A 23,667-nucleotide genomic window follows, 5' to 3' on the forward strand; every position below is an offset into this window, starting at 1 on the left:
ACCTGATAGAAGGTTGTGCACCAGGTGCAATTCTAGGAACAAAAAAGATAAGGTAGATGTGGGGTTGGCCATTGCAGAACATGATGTTGAATAACCACTCTCACTTACCCCCACACCTCACAGCTACCTGATTAATTTTTGTAGAATATTTATCTTCTACTGATTTTGTGGCAATATAGATGTGTTGTAGCGGCTACAACCACCCTCCAAAAATTTGGCTCGCATGTGAATTTCGGAGCCTACCTTGGATCCTATGATTGATCATCCTTGGTTGCTTGTTGGTAAGTTGATGATTTCAAGCTCCCCTCCTTGATCTTAAGAGTTGTTCGTGTTCTCATCTTTATGCAACATGTGTCATCTTTGGGCATAGGGGTTGTTGTTTATCATGCAAAGGGAATGTTGTCTTGATTCAAGGGAATTGTGTGTGCATGAGTGGTTGTCATCACATAGACATGTTTCACACTCACTTCACACACTCTTGTCACGAAGGTTGTTGCATCAAGCAAAGTATGTTTTATGCATTCTGGATGGTCTACGTTGTGACACTAAGTGTCTATGTGTGATTACAGTTGAGTCCTATCACTGTTTACATATGTTTTGATGATCTCACACTTAGCCATTCTCCCAAGCAACCTAGCCTCATCCAACTTCCCTAAACTGTGCTTTGCTTCTGCAACCATCCAGCTTCCTCCCTTGCCTGATGAAACCCTGCAGCCCGCAGAGACACCAACCTCCCTTGTCTACTGAAACCACGCAGCCCACAGAGACACCAACCTCCCTTGCCTGCTGAAACCCCACAGCCCGCAGAGACACCAACGTCCCTTGCATACTGAAACCCCACAGCCCGCAGAGACCCCATCCAACACTGGTCTCCAAAAATGTGCATAGCAGTCAGACAGACAACACTGTTGTCCAAATATGCGCAGAGCAGTCCAGTTGCACTACACTCAGAAAGTGCGCAGAGGTATCCTCCCAGGACCTCCATCCCTCAAGTGTCTTGTGCCTCAAAATTGCGCAATGTTGTCCAAGCTGCCCTATCTGTATTGCATGCAGAAACTGCACAGGTGGGCATCCCAAGGCCTCATTCTAGTAGTAGTCACTATCCGCTTAAGTTGCACAAATCTACCTCTCAGTGATTGCAAGAAAAGCTGACATGCTGAAATCGCTTCCAAGGAGTTGAGGAGAAGGACCAAGGAACCAAGCAAAGGAAAAGATCAGGACCACATGCAAACTCTGTCGTATACATGATCATCTCAAGGGTAAGTATGGTAAGTAAAGAACACCTTTTGAAGTACACCTCTTAGTTGAGTTTGCAATACTGCTTGTCATTGTCATATCATCTTGTCCTCAGCAATGTTGTGAAAAGCGTGAGCGGGATTAAATCGGCGCGGGGAACGAATCGGAAAAATCGGGAAAAAATCTGAAAAAAGCGGGAAAAAATCGTTTGGTACAAAAATATTCATTTTTTTTCAATTTTTTTAATATCTAAACCATCTACAACATAAAATAAATACATTGACACATAAATATGATAAAAAAACTAATATATACGATGTTTAATATCATTTCTAGCGCTAAAATCACACATAACATTGAATCATGTCCTGAATAGTAAGTCCTGACTCCTGAGTCCCAACTCAGCCTCAAAATATCAACAAAAAATATGATAATGTATCTCATCATGTCATAATGTCATATACAATAAAATGAAAGTCTAATCCTATTGATTTCCTCTGCCCCTCTTGCGAGAAAATGCCACAGCTTTTCCTTTCCCTCTAGATGTAGATGCTGGTGCCCATGCTAGTGGAAATGGCATTGGAGTCTGATCTGCTCTAGAAGTTGAAGAACTAGAAGTAGGAGCTATAGGAGGTATACCACGTCCTCTACTGGTGGCAGTGGTAGCCCGGGTAGGCGGTGTCACCTCCTCCTCCTGTTCCTCCTCCTGCTCCTGCTCCTCCTCCTCCTCCACCTGCTCCTCCTCCTCCTCCTCCCCCTCCACTACATCTTGCACTAACCAATCATCAGTAGAATCCATGAGAGGTCTCTCGGCCTCAACCCTTCATGCAGCAGTGGTGTCATTCCCATCCAATGAGATGGCATCCACATTAGGTGTCCTCTCAAGTTGCCTCACCCACAATCGAAGATTTTAGTAGACGTAGACCATGTCATTAAGTCGCTGGGACTCCAACCTGTACAAAGATCATGAAATAATAATTAATAATTAATATTATAAAAAAATATTGTTTAATGAATTCAAAAATTTATTTGGAAATTTGCAATATTTTAAATGTTTAAGTGTTAACCTGTTGCGCTTCTTGTTGTGTATTTTTTCAAATACACTCCAGTTGCGCTCACATCCTAAGGAGCTGCATGTTTGGCTGAGGATGCGAATGGAAAGCTTTTGCAAAAGGGGTACCCTGCCACCACACATTTTCTACCATGCATCTACAACAAAATTACAAATAAAATTTTAAATAAACATAAGAAAAAAATGGAATTTGAAGAGACAATGAAATTTGAAACAAAGTTACAAACTAAGAAATACCTGGCATTTTAATCATCCTATCAGTGATATCCATCTCAAAGCCAAATGTGCCACCTGCCATCTTATATGTCTCAATTTGTTTAGAGATCTCTATACGTTGTTCTGGAGATCGCACCATCTTCTAGACACAGGATAAGAATCCATCCATGATCTTAGCATCAAAATCAAACCCACATGCATAAGAAAATGCAGGGTTCAGGAAAAGCCCAGCAGCATGAATGGGACGATGGAGTGTGTTGTTCCATCGCTCATCAATCACTCCCCATAGAAGGAGTTGTTTCTGAAACCCATCATCTCCCTTATCATCATAGTAGGCCCGAATGGCTTCTTTGGCCCTGTCCATGGCTTCATACAAATAGCCCATTGCGGGCTTCTCACCATCAACCAACCGAAGAACCTTTACCAAAGGTTCAGTAACGACGCACACCTCCTGCACTCCCGCCCAGAAGTCTTCCTGGTATGAAACTAGTCTGCATACGACCTCTCCTTCTGGTTTGCGGCTCATTGACAAAGCACGCCACTCCTCTGAAAGAAACATTCTCTTCACATCCCACATAGAATTCAAGAGGGATTGAAGAGATATGAAACTCGTGGCAAACCGTGTAATGGTGGGGTGCACCAACTCTTTGTTGTTGGTGAATCTTCTCATCAAGCTAAGCACAGATATATGATTATATATAAATTTTGTGATGCTTTTTGATGAGTCAACAATATCTTTGACAAAGGGAATTTTCGCTATGTCCTCTAACATCAAATCAATACAATGGGCAGCACAAGGTGTCCAAAATAAAGTAGGATGCCTGTCCATAAGCATTCTACCAGCATCAACATAATTTGTAGCATTGTCCATTATGACTTGGACAACATGTTGTTCACCCACCTCCAAAATAAACACATCCAACAAATCACATAAAGTTCTTGCATCTTTGATTTCATGAGATGCATCAACAGATTTGATAAACATAGTCCCCTTGGGACAACTAACCAAGAAGTTTATAAGGGTTCTCCCCTTTTGGTCAGTCCAACCATTTGACATAACAGTGCATCCTGTTTGTGCCCATGATGCCCTAAAATCCTCCAATATTTGGGTGCAGTCACGCTTTTCATTTTGAAGAATCCACCCTCTGAAATCATGATAAGAAGGGATTTTGTACCCCGGGCCAACACTGGCAATAGCATCAACAGTAGGTTGGAAAAATGGATTATTCCTTACAACGCTGAAAAGAATATCACTCCAAAGGAGAAATTTTGCCATCAACCTGTCAGCTTGTTCTTTATTAGTTATTTTTAGCATTGAACCGATAGATGGTTGTGAACCAGGTATGGTTCAAGGAACAAAAAATGATGATGCAACTACTGGATTGACTGATGCTGCAGTAGAACCAGTGCCACTTGGCCCACTTCCTTCAGCTGACCTTTTTAGTTGCCTTTTGAGTTCTTCTTTGGCCTCTCTAGTGTGATCTAATTCTTCCAATGCTCTCATGGCTCTTTGGATAATTTCAAGATTTGTATTTATACAGGGCCCCACATCATGTCCAGGGATTTGTGCAAGGTGAAACTTCAACCTGTACACCCCCCCGTATATCTCCTTTCCACACAACTTGCAATTCAAGTTTTGTCTATCATTCGGAGCTTTAGGTTCACCATATTCCCAGAAAGGATCCAATTTCCTTGGCATGTTTGTTTTTGAACTTTGAATTTGCAAACCTATGGGAAAATAAGGATTAGGAAATAGGAATTTAGGATTACAATTTAGCATTTACAAAATTACAAGTTACAAATTTCCAGAATCCAAAGTTCCAAACCCAAGTTACCCAACCAAATGGCAAATGCCAAAAACAATGAAAAAACATAAACAATGTTTAAAAAAAATGAAAACAAAAAAAAAATTGGTTCCCATAGTCATACCAAGTTACCCATCCCAAATCAATGAAAAAATACAAAAAATTCTTTAAAAACAATGAAAACAAAAGAAAAATGGTGCCCATATGAAGTTTCCCAACCAAAAACAATGAAAAACATAGAAAAACAATGTTTTTAAACAAGGAAAACAAAAAAAAATTAATCCACATACCGTTTCTATGGAGAAATCGGTGGTCTCCTCTTGAATTTGTCCTCTAAGCACTTAGATTTGGTCACAAACCCTCTTCAGCTGCTCTCCAACACCTCCTCCTCCTTCCGCGCGCGCCCACTGTCCAAATGACAAACAAAAAACCAAAAAACGCATTATAAATCGCGCTGCCCGGCAACCCCGCGATTTTTATCGAAAAAAGCGCGATTTTTTGAAAAAAACGCGATTTTTTCGGAAAAAATCTGCAAAAAAAAAAAATTTAGGCCATTTTTTCATATAAAAATCGCGATTAAATCGGCGCGGGGAAAAAAGCGCGATTTTTTCATTAAATTGCGATTTAATCGCGCTTTTAACAACTAACATGCATGTGCGGAAAAACGAAAAGTCATTTTATGTGTTTCTTCTGTAGGTCTTGCTTCCTTTTCACTTCTTTGACCAACTATCGTCTTTGGCATGTTGATTGCTATGCCATGCTTGCGACCTCGTTCTGGTGATGTTGAAGGTTGTGTTTGAGTTGTGCTCGCTATGTAAACATCTATCGCACTCACACATGATGTTGTAAGCACTGTCATGTAAGTGACATCACAATCGTTCAATGATCTATCACAAGTGTCGTGCTTGTCGCTCGCAGTCACACTGAGTGTATGTTGTCTTGATGGTTCGAGGTGTCCTATCGTCGAGTCATGTTGAGTGTGTGTTCAGAAGGTCATGCATAAACAAGTTCACTTGCTCACACACTTAGTCATTTTGTTGAAATTCCGCCAACTAGACCACCCCCAAACAGCAAGACCTCTGTTGAGCTGCACTACGCAGTCTCAGCCCTCAGTGATCATGTACTATTGCCCAGAATTGTGCAGAGCTTGAGGCTACTTCCCAGGCACTCTGCACTGTGCAGTCTCAGTCCTCAGTGATCATGTACTGTTGCCCAAAATTGTGCAGAGCTTGAGGCTACTTCCCAACCACTTTGCACTGCGCAATCCTGGAATCAACCCAACTGACTGTCACCTAGAACAGCGCAGAGGTTGCTCAGCAATCCATCTCAACCAGTACTGCCCGCAAGTAAATCTATCAAGCCTCCCGCTAGTCAACCGGAGAGTTTGACTGAGCAGTGACCCTAGGCCTAACTCCAAAAACTTGTGCAAAAGTTGCCAGCATGACCACCTCCGTTGATTGAAGAAATTATGCAGACACGTCGGACAGACACTCATTGCCTGCCACTACATTGTCCTCGAAATTTGCGCAGTTTTGTCAGCCAGTCACCCTATCAGTCGGCCTACTGCTCCTCCTGAAAACTACGCATTTTTCATGGGTTGTATCCCAGCTTCCCAACATCCCGCTTAGCCCAGAAACTGCGCAGGGATGTTTTGCAGGCTAGCCTCCCAACTCTGCGGAGTTTTCACTGCCAATGTCCCCCTGTTGCCTGCACTATCTCCCTGGAAAAATTGCACAGATCTACCCTCCAGCCAAGCCAGATCCCGCAGACAGTCAACACTGATCCGAACTGCCCCTCTCAGCCTCCCAGTGACCTCTGTGCAATTTTCATTGATAGTGCCCAGAGCCTACATCCCGGCCTGAAATGTTCTTTTCACAGTTTCAAAGCCTTGTCCTCTGTCTCGGTCACTTGCATCCAAAAGAAAAAGAAAATGCATCATAGTAGACTAGGAGAATTTTGGATTTGATGTCGTCTCGTCATGAGTGACTGCAGGTATAGGTACATGGATGAGACATAGCGTGATAACGAACATGATGAACACAGAGCGCATGCTAGAAGACTTGCTTGCAGTTGGACGAACAAACGAAGCATACCAAGCAGCAAGCGAAGGAGACACATGTGCATGCATGCAACATCAAGCAAACACCAAGACCATCGAAGACTTCGCGCGCCTTACCATACGGAGGTGAAGCTATGGTACACCAAGAGCGCACTCATCACTTAGCAGCACTACAGTTCGACATGGACACTAGCATCAGCATTAATATACCAGCACTGTCGTGTCGAATCATGTCATGAGTCGTCTCAACCACATCACTACTGTAGGCCATACTGTTGTAATCAATGTAATGTAACATGGAAGTCCAAGAGACCCACATGTAAAGTTGAAGAGTCATGTAAGTCAAACAGTCATGAGGGAAGTCGAAAAGTCACAAGGGTCAATTTGACCCTTGGCTATATATACCCCTCATTTGTACATGCAAGGGACTTTTCACCTTGGCTCCTCTCACATAGCCTTGAGAGTCTGTAATCTTTTCTTTGAGGAGCGAACAGTGGCTCCAATGCCCTGCTATCGGGGTTAGTGATGTAATGGTCTACGGATGTGTCTTCGAACTTTTGCTAAATTCAGAAGTCTGTTGACAGGTCAACACATTTTCACACATGTATTGTATTCTTTTGTAAGACTATTCTTTGGATGCTTGTAATGCATGTTGTTTTAACCTGTATTAAGACAATTGAACTATTTTGGTTGTTTTAGTACATATGCTATTGGAAATGTGTTGTATCAGTTGCTAATGTTGTCTCGCCTGTGTGGGCTATCCCACCGGACACTCGACATATTCATTCTTGTAAACTTGTTATAACGTTTGTCGCACCATGTGGACTATTCCGTTGGGTGTTGTGCGTGCTATCTCACCTTATGTTTGTGACTGCCGCATCCATGTGGACTACTCCGCCGGAAGCTGCACATGTCCTGTTGTGTTGTGTGTCTCTAGCAGAGTTGGGACTATTCCCTTTCAACCTGAGACTCACTTCCACCCTCTCCCTCTGCAGTGAAAGAACTCTAACACAAGCGCACTAAGCACTCACCAAGCATGCAAACCTCGTTGTTCGAAGACAAAGTAAACCACTCTCACGTGCTAACAAGCAAGAACTAAGGCAAATCTTTAAGATAATGGCAACTGGGTCATCATACCGGATGCGACTCCTACACCAAACAGTGTGAGGTCTAGTTGGGATTTCATACTGGGGAGATCCCCGAATGTTGGCGTGTCCATCACCGTCAACAAGATGATTCATGGAGATATATTTGTTCAAAGTTCTGTGTCATGTCCTAGAATTTGTGCAAGGTGGTATCTCAATCAAGATATTCCCCTTGTCATGTGCTTCCTAGACAACTCGCAACTCCAATTTGTGTATTGAACCCCCCCCTTGGGTTCACCATATTCCACAAAGGGTCTGAAATTCTCAGCATTTTAGCCTTCAATGTAAGATTGAAGCTATGGCACAAAAAAATTTAAAAAGTCAGCACTTTACAATCAAGAAACCCTATCCACTCGATGAAATAATAATGTAAAAAAATGCACTTTCTCCCCCTAACAAAATCATGGACAAAAAATGGATCACTGAAAACCCAAGAAAGAACTAAAAAAGAATTAAAAAAACAAACAAACAAAACAAGGTCAAATTTGATGCCCATACCTGCAAGTACATGGCCTGTTGAGGGAAATCGTTGCATAGTGCAAAAAAATTCAGGATTGGCTCCTAAAAGCAGTATTTTTCTCCTCCTTTGCCTTAGAAAATCTGTTCTCCTTCTTCCCTATACTCAAACCCATGACCTTCGTTTGGAAAAATGAAACAAACAAACAAAAAATTGAGTTATAATACAACCTAGGCATGGCAGGGCAATATTTTTAGTTGACTTGTGATTTTTTGGCAATTTTTTTGATAATATTGTGATAATATAAACGAGGAAAAAATCGTCGATCTTTTCAGCCAATACTATTGTCAAGCCCAAAAAATTGCGCCATGGCAATGTTTTCGTGAAAGAATCGCACGGTTGGCAACACTGGTATAGAAACCCACTAGTATTAAATCTCTATTAAAAATCTATCAAGTAATTGTTTGTCCAATAAATCTTGCTAAATTCTGAAAATTAGGGTAAGCACACAGGGATGGCAGTCAACAGAGAAAAAAATCACATTCGTGTTTCTAATAAAACACGAATGTTTACTTTAAGCTCACCTTTTATATTTTTTATCATTCTTAATGATCTTCATGGCAACAGTTAAGTGGCAAATCAAATCTGTATGAATCTTAATATTTTGTAGACCTCTCAAATTTTTAGGAAACTTAAAAATTACAGTTGATTTCATCAAACAATTACTCGAAAAAGACAGGTGCAACAAAAAGCAGAAGGAAAGGAGAAAATCACTGTTTGTAATAAATAGATCTAGTACCAGATGCAAATCAATTGTATACCTTATTACAAACTAACAGGTAAAGTAATACCCACAAGCAGAAAAGGCAGAAAATAGAAATGAAAAGGAATGTAGAGAGAATTAAGGTGAAAGGCATACCTTTATATGATGTAAAACTGAGATATTCATATGGTCCCAATATCTTATTTTTCTTAAATTTCCATGCAGTAAATCTATTCTGTATTAGCAGAATCCGACTTTGATTTAACTCCCCAACCGATGGATCTTTAGGAGGAAAGATCTTCAGGTTCATATCCAGTCTAGGACCTGGTGACCAACTATACGAGGCTATGGATAATTGATTTAACTCCAGGTTCAACTCAGATGTGAGGTAGTCTCCAAACATCTTGATATATGGAGGGAAAAATGAGAAACTAGGACTCTTGAGACAATATCCCACTTCAATGAGAGCTGAAAAACAGTTAGAGTTTGAATTGTGCCCATAGTAATGTGATGAACATGAATATGGACCGCATGCGGTATTGTTGTCGTTTGAGCTTCCACAGGCATCTTCACCACCATTCCCCGAACTGCAAAGTTTAGATATATCGTATATCCTCACTTGCCTGCAGACAGGGTTCCCATCCAACCTGGCATTTCATTAACGAAACACATGGTTACATGATAGGTAGAAAGTAAGGAACCAAAATTCTGGGTTGAACAATCCGCAATAAGAACATCAATAGTTAAGTAGAATTTACAGCGGGATGTTCAAGTAGTGAGTAATATGTAGTGGAATCCGCATAGGATCCAAAACTAAAGCTAACAATATATACATTAAGGATTTCATAAAAACAAAATGCTGGTTTGTCCATTCTTTGTGCCTTGACATCAGGTTTTCTCTTCCAAGTCAAAGGCTAAATATATTCCAACTTCCTCCTGTCAATGTCAATGGCAAGAGCAAGAATGGAAAAACCATATATATATATATAATGAAATTGGAGATGCACTATAAAGCCGTCAATTTAAAGGAAACCAAATAAAGACCAAAATGGCAAAATATTATCTTACCTCAAAGTAATATTTGGAGATGATTCTTCCGAAAGATTTATATCAGTTACATTATTGTTTCGTAAATCCCTGCAATACGTACGGACAGCAAACTTAGCAGTTTATGTTTAAATATTAAGAATTACAAGTAAAGCAACAAGTTACATAGAAATGCAAATGAATAAAATTTGCATGCATAGAAAAGAACTTCTACCACAATTTAAAAGAAGCCATACATGCTATCGGTGGCAAGAAATGCTAAATTTTCTGACCAATAAGCATGAATTAATAGACAACTTACAGTAAGAGTTTTCCGGTAGAATTGAATGAGATGCTTGACCCGTTGTCAGATAGAGCAAAGCCAGTCAGCTGATTGTTATCAAGTAATCTGTAGGAGAAAATAATTCTTCAAATAAGCACATGTTTGGTGCTTTATATTCAGTAATGGTCATCTGAAAGGCAATACGCTACATTTTTGTTCCCATGGATAAATCATAATATTCATTTCTATTTTACTTTATTAAGAAAACTTCACCCACGTATTCATATTTTTCTTTCATTTGTGAAGTCGCATCAATATTTCGTGTCAAAGTTAAAGAAAATGTCAAACATGACTCAGTGTAAGATCACTTTGTTTCTTTTCTTTGTGTGCTGCTTTACCAATAATGAATGACAGTTGGTCAGAATCCACTTTGCTATGACAATATCCATGATGCCAGAATATGAAGACTGAAAGTAACGTGGTTTGCGAAAGCAACTTATAGCCAATACAAGGGGTTCTTACAATTTTTGAAGTAAAGGCAACCCTGCAAAGCTTGACGGTATTGGTCCTTTAAGCTTATTATGTGATAGATCACTGCAAGATTGTGCAAGACAATAATCAAATGAAAAATCCTAACAATGCAGATCAGAAATGTAAATGTGTGCAAATATATCTAAGAGTCATTACTTATGTCAGATCAATGACTGGACTTTAAGTTATTTTTCCAGAATAACAGAAGTGTAAATTTGATCCTGAGAAATTTTACATAGTAGTAATGTTTGAAGAAAGCTTATTTGATGGAATGCTTCCTGTCAGCTCATTATAACTCAGATCTCTGCACAGTAAATAAGAATGTTTAGCATAAAAGAATCCAATAGATTGTCATCTTGGACACATCACTGACTGAAAGGAACTTCATAAAGATTGAAGTGGAAGAAACATATCCAATGTAGTTGCATCTGCAAATACAGTTGAATTTCTGAACTTACAAATAGCTGAGAGAAGGTATGGTACTAAAGTCTGGTATAAACCCGCGTAAGCCGCAATTTCTGAGGCTCCTGCAGGTAAAAATCAACACACCTTAGCAAAGTATACATACGCTTGACCATTACAGATATAGCTGGTTACAAATTAATAAGTTAGAAGGGAGATCCTTGACTCGGTAAAAGAATGACTATGCAACCCTTTTAAGGAAAACAAATATATGCTTGAGTTATGTTACTTCTTCAACTCACCACTAAGTGGAAAATGTCCTAATCCACAGATGCAACCTCAAGGTAAGCCTAGGAGAAGTACCACTGTCACCTCAGTATAATTCTCCTCTCAAATTTTTCTAGCTCGCTTTAGGCCAAGGGGGGTATACCGAGATGTTGTCATTAAATGAACTAAGTATATAAATAACATATCAAATGAGAGCCTTAGACTTTGGATATAAATCTGATTTATGATGAAGTATGATGTACTGATTTACACTTAGAAATATCACCAAATGAGCTAAACTCAAATAGAGATAAGATTTGCAAAGTGAAGAGGATTTAACGCACAGAAGATACAATAATTTGATGTTCATACAAATAAATTTCAGCTCACATCCAGGTTGAAAAAGCCCTTATCCATAGACGCAACATTGAGAAACCTAGGACAAGTACCAGTGGCACCTCAGCACAGTTCTCCTCTCAATTTTTGCTAGCTCTTTTTAAGGCCAAGGAGGGTAACCCTAGATGTTGTGATTAAATGACCAATTCTATTAATAATATATATAATGAGATCCTTAGACTTTGGATGTAAATTTGATTTACGATGAAGTATCATATATTGATTTACACTTAGAAATATCACCACATGAGCTAAACTCAAACAGAGATAAGACTTGCAAAGAAGATTTAACACATAGAAGATACAATAATGTGATGTTCATACAAATAAATTCCAGCATTAAGAGACGAAAGCATACACCAACTAGATCCAGCTAGACATAAAAATACCACACATTAAATCTATAACACAAATCTGGTTTATGGTATATTTGAAGGCAATTTCCAGATATGAAGAAGTGGTGAAAACCACTTTTTAAACCTGTTTAAAGACATAAAAAAATAACCAATAGGTAACTTGCAAATCTTATTTTTATTGCAGAAATTTAATTTCTAGATTTGCTGAGTGTAAAGATAACCCAAGCAATTGATATGAAAAATGAAAAACAAGTTAGGCTTAACCATAATTTTGATTGAAGAATGAACTTTAAGTGGAGTTTCAGAATTATGATCAAATAAAATCAAGTTTAAAATGAAAGGTTAGTTTCTATGTAAAATATTTAGAATTGACATGAAATCCAATTTACGATATTTAGAAATTTATATCAGATTTCATAAAACAAAGAAATGTAAATTATTTTTATTTGTTAAATGGTAGTCGAAGGGAGAGATAAGGGACAAGTAAACCCTAGGGCTTATGGAGGCATGCAAACAATCTAAGAGGGATTTTTTTTATGCAATTAGGATTGGAATGTTGCATAAAGAATGCTACAACCACCTTATGATAGTAAAAGCACCGTTGGAGCCGCTTTCTGCCTAGGTGGTTGTCTTGTATCATGTTTGAGCAAAAAGCAATCTTCGGTCTCCTTATCCACAACAGAAGCAGAGTACATAGCATCAACAACTTCTTGTATGCAGGCCCTCTAGATGAATCAAACATTGCAAGATCTTAAGGTGAAGTTTGATAAGTCCATTCCGATGTTATGTGATAACACCAACACTATTAGCATCTCCAAGAATCATGTCATACCCTCAAAAACCAAACACATTCCTATCAAATATCATTTTTTCCATAAGCAGGTTGCAGAGAGGAACATAAAGGTGGAATATATTGGGACAAAGGAGCAAATAGCTCACCTATGCACTAAACCTTTACCGCTTGAGACATTTGAGTATCTTCGACAAAAACTTGGGATTCTCCCAAGTTCACATTGAAATGTCGTTTATCTACCCAAGCAGACAGGGGGGGAGAGGCAAGTTACAAGTACACATCAGCTAGCAGTTTGTCAAGGGGAATCATCCTTCGCCATTGATGTCAAAGGGGGAGAGAAAGCGAGTTAGGAAGATGAGAGGCATGGAGTCAAGGGGAGCAGTGATCACAGGGGGAGTACGTGTGTTTCCATCAATGCCAAAGGGGGAGATTGTTGATATGTGATTGTGATTGATGTCAACCCAAGAAGCACCAGACGATGCCCTGCTTTTGTCAAAAATCCCAATCCAGCATATATCACAAAAGTAACAAGAATAACATTAAAATCATGTACTTACATGCAGTAGAGTATATCCAACCATTCACAAATGACAATAAAGAAGCTCCAAGAGAAGATAAACCAATAACCATACATCAAAATTCATCCATAGATCCTCCAATTCATCCTCTAGCAAAAAGTGCGAAATTCTCTAAAGAAGAGAGAGATCAAATCCAAAGTGATGATGAGAAATGATCTCACCTCACTTGTATTTATACACATCTAAGGATTTTGAATTAGCCTCCTTGGCCTACATAAGCCCAAAAATAAAATAATGTGCTAATAATACAACCTTTTGGTGACAAGCCTACCAAACTAGCTCACAAATGAAAAAGTAAGCCTCTCAAGAGGTCAAATAATAATTTATGCATGTCGTAGAGCCCTGTAAGAGGCCTAATCAGTTGGTGCCACAATGAAGAATAGGACTCTCAAAAGTAGTGGGCAAGGGGTTGACCTCCTGTAATAAACCAGGGTGCTCCAAATGACTGTGGGGACACAGAAGTGTCCTCATGGGTCTCCAAACAAATCGAAGATGCCTATAGGTTTCCCTCAAGGGCTATGGTGATAACGAAGGAGATGCCACATCATCGTAAAAGTCCTGGATCATCTACCGAGAGTATGGTGTAGATATGGGGCCAGCTAAGCATGATGGATCAGGTGCATCCTCCTCGTCCAATAAGTGAACCACGAGCAATCTTTGAATGGTTGTGGGGATCCATGAACTACAATCTGCTGTTGTGGAGGCCCATGGATCTCAACGCTCACCCTATATGTGTCAATGTAGCCCTTTGGAGGATTAGGACCCCGTATAAGGAGACCAAACCAAGGTTGCACGAAATGGGGAAACAGGTATGAGTTTCCGAAATGAGAACCGATACGAAACGTGACCTCCCCAAATTTTTGAAACAGGGAAACACGAATATATATATATATATATATATTAGGACATTTAAGAAATATGTGCAATCATAAGGCATATATGACACATTCTAATTTATTACATTATGATAAAATTGTCAATTGTCAATGCATAAACTATAAGTCTCTAAATTTACATCACATTTACTCATGAATGATCGCATAATGAAAATAGAAATATCCAAAATCAGCCACAAGAAATTTCTAATTTATTGTCTCGTGCTTGATTGAGAGTCTCCTCCTACATAGTCAAATGATCTTAGTGCTCTTGATTAAATACAAGTTTCATACCCTAGTACCCTACATGCTCTTGATTATTGGGAGTCTCCCTTGTATAGAGGGTTTGGTTCTCTTGATTAAATACAAGTTTCATACCCTAGTACATGATAAAATCCAATGGAAACATTGCAATCCCCCTAATCCTGAAATCCTGAAAAACAGATAAGTTTGCTAGATTTTGAGTGAGATCTAAAATTCTACTTTCTCCATATGAAATCCAATGAGGGTGAAACCACTCTCAAACATCCTGAGTCATTTCATGGTAATTTTAAAAATTTAAGTAAAAGGATGAAAATGAAAAATAAAGGAGAATATCACTTTTACTTTAAGAATTTAACATTACCATGAACTGCATATCAACACTAGGGCAAAAGTTCACTTTTATAACTTTAGACAGGCATCTAGAAGCAACTGGAAGTCATTAGGAAAACCTAATAATAAATTAGAAAACAAATTTAAAAAAAACACAAGTTACAAGTGGAAATGTGCGTCGTACGGCCATGAAACGCGTTTCCGGCTCTACTGGCCACGTTTCCACATCAAGAAACGTGCCAGTATGGCGGGAAACGCGTTCCACGGCCATACCACATGCGTTTCAGGGTTTCGTTTCCGTTTCCGTATGGAAACGGCCTCCTACCCTGCGTTTCCTACAACTTAGGACCAAACCCTAAATGGAAACCATCTGCAATCCTGCATAAGATCCAATGCATCCCCTAGGCTTCCAGTACAACAAATCATTAGAGAAATTGAGCAAATGAGCTTACGAAATCATGGACCATAGGTGGGGACTTCATAATGGCCTGCCCTTCCATAATGGGCTTCAGGATGTGCCAATGTCTCCTAAACTCCCAGTGGGGTTAACCAAGTACCTTATTAGGTGGTTTCATCTTCTAAAGGGGATAATATAGTCAAGGTACACCTGTCAAAAGGTGGTGGCATGTGGCAAATAGGTGAATGAAGCAGCCCTGGGTCACATGCTGGGGCATAAGGGTAGCTAATAACAGGGAAGCCCACACTTGGGTTTATAAGGTGTAGGAGGGAGCAATCGTGGTACATGAGGTTCCCTGGCCTCGATTTTTCCACCCTTCTTTATATTCCTTTTTCCTTTTTATGATTTCCTTTGATTAACTGCTCAGGGCTCAAGGGGTTAGAGCACAATGTATAAGATATAGCAGTGAATTCCCCCCTTTAAGGTGGGGCAGTTCATCGCCCACTAGGGATTGGGACAATCATGGGTTCCTATATGATGAAGAAGGCTCATAGAACCTATTGGAACCAGGGTGATGGCCATAATGATGGGGTAGAGCTCATGTATTGGATTTTTCCCACGTGCTAAATGTTTTTGTCCCAACCATCTTTTGCATTTTGTGGTACTTTTCTTGTTGAATGTGGCCATATATGCTTTTAACTTTCTTTTTAGATGCATCAACCTCTAGGCTTCATTCCAAGCCATGACCCAAGGTGTGAGCAAGGGGAAAGGAGGAGTTGACCTTATGTGGACCCGATGAAGGAATGTGGACCCAGGTTGGAGAAATGATGCATGAGGTAATAATGAGTGTAAAGAGGGTGATATAAGCGGATAAGGGAGCGGGACCACACAACCAAAATTGGGGTTTCCCATGAAATACCACCCTTGAAACCAAATGGTCAGTAAAAGAGATCCCACGAGACTAGAAGCCAAGGTTAATTCCTACAAGGGGTATAGGGGACAGAAGCACAGACCTAGCCCATTATTTCCGTTGAATCCCCCCATTAATCCATGCCTAGAAGTGTCCATGATAAGCAAACTACAAAACTCAATTTCAAAATGACAAGGCATACCTTTAGATTCGGGAGGCCCACCTTCAAACATACGATCATGACAGATGGGCGAGGGACCACATAGTTGGCTCAGGTGGCGGAGAAAAGGCACAATGAGCTAGATGATGGCTGCAAGGGGTTGTTGGCTGCCAGCTGAGGACCATCTTGCAGAAAATTTTTCTCCTAGGGATATTACCCACAAAATGGTGGGTAACAGCGCCTATGGAAAAGGTCAGATCAAACGAAGTGGCTAGGGCTTGTTTTGTTTTGGTTTTGTTGAGGAATTTGTTGGTTACCTTATTGCAGTCATATCTCTCAATTGTTCCAGTCCTGTTAAGGCTATATTCACTTGGCATCTCAAACCAGCGAAGGATTGCAAATAACAGATCTAGTTTATGTGCATTAAAGTTTGTTTGCAGAGGGTTTTGTGTCGTGCAGATGGGTGTTTGACAAGTGACATATCTCACAACAAGCACAACCTTGCATACCATATCTCTGCAGCTTGACTGGTAAAGGATCATTAAATACCTGTAGTCTTCATTTCAGTGAATCGGCCCCCATATAGGGCTTCAATTCCAAACCTTGAAATGTCTTATTCCTGAGGTTTGAAGGAAATCGAAAAGGTTTTCGGTTCTCCTTCTGAACAACTAAGTATTCTATTGATGCAATACTTAAAATTGAATCCAATAAAGGCTCGTTGATGGCACAAATCATAAGAAGAATCCTATGGCCTATTCTATAGTTTATCTGTTAAAATTGGCAACTAGGCCCAAACTCCATGTGGGTTATCTTATCTATGGCAACTGATATTTTTCTTGGATCCCTGTCATAGAGAGGTGTAGGATTGATCTAAAGATCATCCTGTTGACCACTACATGTCAACTACCCTTAGCAGTACACCCCATTTTCTTCGCAAAAGGGATAGCACTTGATCAATGTGTCTGTGCCATTCGACAGTCATCGTTGCCCTGATCATGTTATGTTGTAAACCTAGTCTGCATGTGTGAATTGTAAATAATCTTAGCAGAGTTGAGTCATGTATGTAAATTGCCTAGGTGGACCTAATTTTCTAGTGATAATCTACGTTCTGGAAGGTTTTTTGTCTCACCGATCCCTGATCGGCAGAGTTTTCCTTCAACCTAACCCCAAAGCCGTAATGAATTTTGTCATTAGAATCTTAGAGGAATCCTAGTGTGTTAATTTGCTAGATTATATTTGGTCGCAAAACTGAATGGTTTATGAGGGTCTATGTCAAATGGGTTTTCTCCCTTGAGATGTAAAATTGTAAAAGTCATGATGTAAAGTGTCTTGAGGGTTACCAAATGTTTTAATCCCCTCATAGGTCCCAAGTCCTAAGTCCTAAGTCCTAGGTGATTTTTCCAAAGGCTAACTTCGAGGATCCATTTAAAATTAAAAAATATATATAAAAAATAAATAAATTTAAAAAAAACAATAAAAAATAAAAGATATAAATAATTAAAAAATTTAAAATTTAAAATAAAAAAATAATTTAAAATTAAAAAATAAAATAAATAAAAATAATAATAAAATAATGATAAAATTTAAAAATTTAAAAAATAATTAAAAATAAAAAATAAATAAAATAAAAATTTTAAAAATAATAAAATAATAATAAGTCAAATTTTTGAGTAAACAAATGCGGAATTTCAATTTTTTAATATATTAAAAATTCGACGGATGAGATTAAAAGAAATCTTGATCCTCATCGACAGTTGAGATTAGTTTGACATGGATCACTCGAACTAGCCATTGGGAAATTTTCCTTTAAATAGGGTGCTAGGGGTCATTTGAGATCATATTTGATCTGAGAGTCTGGTGCTAAAGAAAGCCCTCTTGTAGTCATTTTTGTGCAATAAAGAAAGACTTTGGGGTTAAAAATATTGCTGGTGTTACTCTTCTGGAAATGCTGTAAGGCCTTTTATTTTTCTGCATAATTTTCTTTTCAGCTATTGATTTTAGCTTGATGAAGATTGATTTAGGCACAGGTATCTTGTCTGATCTCTAAGGTTTGAATGATAGTTTAGATTCTGAAAAATAATGGCAGGTATCTCCATTTGATCTGGATTTCACTATTGTTTTCTTCCTCTATGTTAATGGTTGATTTTAAGTTGTGCAGGAAATCCTTTTTTTTAGATTACCGGGCGTGAGGGGAAGTTCTCGGCTGAACCAGCCAACTCCCGGATTGTGTTTTTTGAGAGAGCCCAGCCAATTCTTGATCCCGGGCTTATCATTTGAATTTTTTTATGAATGCATGCAGGGTTTTCTGAAGTGTCTCACATTAAAATTAAATTTTGATAATATTACTGTGATTATTGACATATCTGGTTGCTTAAGAGTCGAAATTTTGTAAATGCTATAATTATTTAGCTGATTTAGGGTTTCAGTTTTGTTTTCTGCATATATTATTTTTGGGTTTTCTGTTCTTTATCATTGCAGGTTGCGGGTCTGAGAAGAATTTTTTTTTGTGTGTGAAGCCAGATCTGGCCCCAGAAAATAGCCTTTGCAGGTGCATCGTTTTTGCAATCCAGGGTTTTAAATTTTTATCTGGAGAAAAGTCTGCAGGGATTTCATAAATAAATCTGAGACAATTTAATCTGGAATTTTTGGGGGTTTCATCGAGCTGCGATTTTCTTTGTTGCCCAGAATTATTTTCAGGTTTATTTTGCCTTGGGTTTTGTATCTCACGCAGCTGTCTCATTTCCTCAACGTTGCTGCCATTTCTCCCGCTGTCCATTATCCACCTGCAAACGACAACTTCATCATTCCAAGCGGTTTCTCATCCCTATCCACACGAATTCCCTGCATCCCCTCTCGCAGCTCTTCTCAGAACTTCGTTCTTCTCCTTACGCAGTTGTCATCCCGCAGCCATTTTTTTCAACTGCGTGGCTGCTCATTTTTCCTTCCTTTCCGCTATCTCTTCCATGCTTATCCGCAGTCCCTCACACGCTGGCTGATACCCTTCCTCACGCTACTACTGCCTTCACGCAAAATCATTTCCTTTGTTTGAGTTGTTTGATTGTTAACGATTGTTAATGAGGCCATATTCCTACAACATTTGATAAATAATCGTTTAATCATTTATTTCATAAGGCACTGGTCTATTAACTTAATAAAATCAATTTAGTGCTTGTTTCCCTTCGTGTCTCCCAGCCCAACTAGCTCTCAGTTGGTCATCCATTTTCCCATAGGGTCTATCCCCCTTAGCCGCGGGAGACAGGCTTAAACAGAGAGATCAGGGATCAGAGTGACAGCCCCCGGTCTGAGCGTTGTCGTGACAATCTATGCGACAACATTTTTGGCGTCGTTGCCAGGGACAGAGTTTTTTATGTCCTTGGTTTATTCGGCATTCATCATTATTTCTTCTTTCTTATTTTTCATTTGAGCTGGTAGAGTCAAATTTTTTTTGGCATCATCTTATCTTTTACGCCATTCATTAGCCTGTTAAACGGCCAACATTCTTTGGCGTCTTTTGATCTTTTCGTCACCGTATCTTTCATCGTATCAGCAACTTCTCTTCGATTTGTTTCTTATTTGGGTGGCAACTCCATTTTCTTATTTTTCCCAGACAAGAAGCCTCCCTCATATCTACTTGTTGGTTGCTTTTTGGATCTTAGAATTAGATTCATTGTTCAAGTGGCGACTCCACTTCTTTCATCTCTTGATTTTCTTGAGCATAGATCTCTTTCTATCATCCATTTGGTTTCTCGTTATTCATCATGGATTATTCGTTTAAACCATGTCATTTTACTGATGATCTCCATGATATTCCGGAAGTGGCCATTTCTAAATTACCTTTGTTCTCAAGTGGTGATTTAGTCATTGTTAAAAGACATCTAGGCTGTTTTACTCGTATAATGATCATATATTGTAGACCCCCTCAATATAATCATGAAGATGTCAAAATGCGTCTTTTTGTCCTTTCTTTAGAGGGTGATGCTTTGAATTGGTTTAACAATTGTCCTAAGGATTCTTTCACTTCTTTATAAGACATTGTCAATGCTTTTAAAGATAGATATGGTGATCCAGACAGCTCGCCTTGTGCCCCTAAAATTGTGGAAAAGAATGAAAGTAATCTTATAAAAGGTCCAGCTGTTGATGAAAGATTTCGAGACAATTCTTCATATCAGAACGTGCCATCCACCTGTACCATTGCAGATTAAATCCATGATAGTGGAAAAGTAGGGACAAATGACAATGAAAAGGAAAATCAAAAGCAAATTATACAAGAACTAATGCTGCTGGTAAAAAATATGGAGATCAATCAAACTAATTATGCCAATGATGTGAGAACTTTATGCACCCACATGGAGATGGAGATCATGCAAAATCAGCATACTAAGGAAATTGAGGCCATGAAGACTAATCATGACATATAAATTAGTTTTATGCAAAGCAAGTTATCAGGGTTAGAGGAAAATATGACTACCATGAAAGCTAATCATGATAGGGAAATTAATTCTATGCAAAACAAATTATTAACTATGGATGAAGAAATGACTATCATGACGTTCGATCATAATAATCAATTGGCTGCCTTGCAAGCAAATCATAAGGAAGAGATAAACTCTATGCAGTATTGCTTGATGACCATAAATGAAAAGAACGATAAAGTAATAAAAGATATGGAAGAAGTAGATTAGGTCTCATAGGTTTTATTTTATAAATTTTTTGATTTAATTTTATGGTAACAATTTTGTATTTAGAAAATATAAAAAATAAAAAATAAAAATCATACAAAGTTCATTTTTTATTTTTGTTTTTGTTAGACTCTAGTTTAGTTTAACATTTTGTTTAGGATTTGTTAGGTTCTATTTTCATTTAGATTTTAGTTTAGTTTTATGTTAGTTTTAAATTTAGAATTTTAAAATTAAAATAAATAAATAAAAAATAATAATAATAAAAATAAAAAATATTTAAAAAGTTTTAATCTTTAGTTTTTCTTGTTTAATATTGTCATTAGCTTTTGGTTTATTAGTTTAATTTTTAACTTAGGTTTTAGTTTTAAATTAGATATTTTCAGTTTCATTTAAAAAATATAAAAAATATAAAAATATAAAATATAAAAATTTTGAATTATTTTTTGTGTCGCTTTTAGTCTTAGCATATTTTGTCACATTTCCAAATTTTGGTATATTTCACTAAGGCTAATAAATTTTTGATGTGGGATTAATGTTTATCATTTTTATGTGGTTAAACATGCTTAAATAATCCTCTGAAGATTAGCTACATGAATGGGATCTCTGGTTAGCACTTTACGTGGTTGTTTAAAGCACTTTATCTTTCGAAATTTTAATTGCTGGAGTATCATTAAGCCATTAAGCATTTATTGATTATCTCGCATTTGGTAAAAAGTTAAGCTTTGTTTGAGTTGTTTGATGGTTAACGATTGTTAATGAGCCCATATTCCTGCAACATTTGATAAATAATCGTTTAATCATTTATTTCATAAGGCACTGGTCTATTAACTTAATAAAATCAATTTAGTGCTTGTTTCCCTTCGTGTCTCCCAGCCCAACTGGCTCTTAGTTGGTCATCCATTTTCCCATAGGGTCTACCCCCCTTAGCCGCAGGAGACAGGCTTAAACGGAAAGATTGGGGATTAGAGTGACAACCCTTGGTCTGAGCGTTGTCGTGACAATCTGTGCGACAACACATCCGATTCCGATAAGTATTCATGGAGTTATGAATTTATTTGTGTTATAAGACAATTCGTCAAGGTTGGCCAGCAACCAAATAAAACTCACGTGTTCAACGTTTTAGTATAAAAAGGACATTACTTGAGAGTCATTTCACACACACTTCACTTTTGATTTCTCTCCACTTGTTTTGGGTTTTAGTGTGAGAGAAATCTAGGAGGAAGTAGCCCTAAGACGCAGTAGTCAAGGAGGGTTACAATCTTCCCTAGCCGCAGTCCTAGCACAGCCCTAGGTTCTACGCATAACCTAGAGGATGCAGTCCAGAAGGAGGGATACTACAAGCCCTAGACGCAGCTATAGAAGAGGCCTTAGGAAGTTGTACCTAGCCACAGTCAAGGAGGGATACTACAAGCCCTGGACGCATCTATAGAGGAGGCCTTAACAAGTTATACCTCCCCGCAGCCCAGGACAATTACAACATGTGCTAGCCATAGTAATGAAGTCAGACCAGCGGGGGGTTGTAGGGACATTATTCAGGTGACCTAGTGCTGGAAGGAGGGCTGAAGTACCTTGCTGAGGGCTGCCATAATTTGGGACTGTTTTGGGCAAGAAAACGCAGGGATATCTCTTGTGACAGTTGAGTAAAGGGACCTTCTGTTGTGACTAGGCCGCAGACCTATAGGTGTTGTTTTGAGGGTCAAACATAGACCTGTAGGTGCCTCCTCAAACAACAAGGTCACATAACTTGAAGAGGAAACAAGGTCGTATAAGTTAAGGTGTTTTGGGCATGACTGTTGGGTTGTGGGAGCCCTAACCAGTGACCAAAACACTGCCCATAAACAGAAGTGCAGAAGTATGGTTACTTGTGTTGGGTCATTGGAGAGGTCTCTTCATTTATGACGAGATTCTATATACTGTCACAAGAAGTTCTTACCAATAGCTTATATTACAGTGGGGCAGTAGTACAATGGCATAGTGCAATGATGTCACAACGGGACAACAGCAACAACAAGGTGACCCATGAAGTTTGAATGCATATTAATGTGATAGTGCAGCAAGATGCATGGGCAGCATAATAGCAGCAATAACATGTGGCAGTAAAAGCACATTGGGACAACAGTAGCAATGCTAAACAGTGGGACAACAGCATGGTGCTGCAAGGGGCAGCAGTATGGTAAGTGGTACAGTAGGACATGGTGCTTGTTGGAGCTTGGTACTTGGGACAACAAGCTATGACATGGCACAATAATGCTAAATAGTGGGACAGCAACAAATTCAATCATGTGTAAAACATGGTAATGAGGTCCAACATAGTGATGATGGGTGCAGCACGACGCAACACAGTGAGGTGCAACATGATGATGAAGTGCAGCACTACGATGGGTGATGGAGTCACCTGGGAGAATCAGTTTAAGTAGCATGTCTTCAACTGAGTTCAGCTATCTCATGTATCATCTACTTAGAGATGATCTATTCTCTTATTTAATATTAGTCAAAGTGTTGACTTCTATTGTAAATGTACTATCTCTCTCTCTCTCTGTGTTGAACTATTGAAGAACATATAAGAAGAATTGATCAAGGGTTTCCCCACATTGGGTTTTGTCCCTCACTAGCGCCACATCTTGTGTCCTCCTATCTTGGCTTGTCTTTTGCGATCTATGTTTATGT

General features: G+C 38.7%; 1 protein-coding gene across 1 annotated transcript in view; it reads right to left on the reverse strand.

The window, feature by feature from the left end:
- Positions 1 to 23,667, reverse strand: part of LOC149194126 (putative LRR receptor-like serine/threonine-protein kinase At1g06840) — a 370,173-nt gene that overhangs the window by 111,827 nt on the left and 234,679 nt on the right. Inside the window, exons 9-14 of the mRNA XM_089405038.1 lie at positions 11,052 to 11,120; positions 10,829 to 10,897; positions 10,585 to 10,656; positions 10,102 to 10,188; positions 9,822 to 9,890; positions 8,910 to 9,400 (exon numbers count right to left, since the gene is read on the reverse strand). Of these exons, the coding sequence (XP_089261164.1) occupies positions 8,910 to 9,400; positions 9,822 to 9,890; positions 10,102 to 10,188; positions 10,585 to 10,656; positions 10,829 to 10,897; positions 11,052 to 11,120 (857 nt within the window). The remainder of the gene's footprint in view (positions 1 to 8,909; positions 9,401 to 9,821; positions 9,891 to 10,101; positions 10,189 to 10,584; positions 10,657 to 10,828; positions 10,898 to 11,051; positions 11,121 to 23,667) is intronic.

Source organism: Pinus tabuliformis, chromosome 2_2 (genome assembly GCF_031772625.1).
Source record: "Pinus tabuliformis cultivar Carrire ecotype Pingquan chromosome 2_2, CPIR1, whole genome shotgun sequence".
Classification (NCBI taxonomy): domain Eukaryota; kingdom Viridiplantae; phylum Streptophyta; class Pinopsida; order Pinales; family Pinaceae; genus Pinus; species Pinus tabuliformis.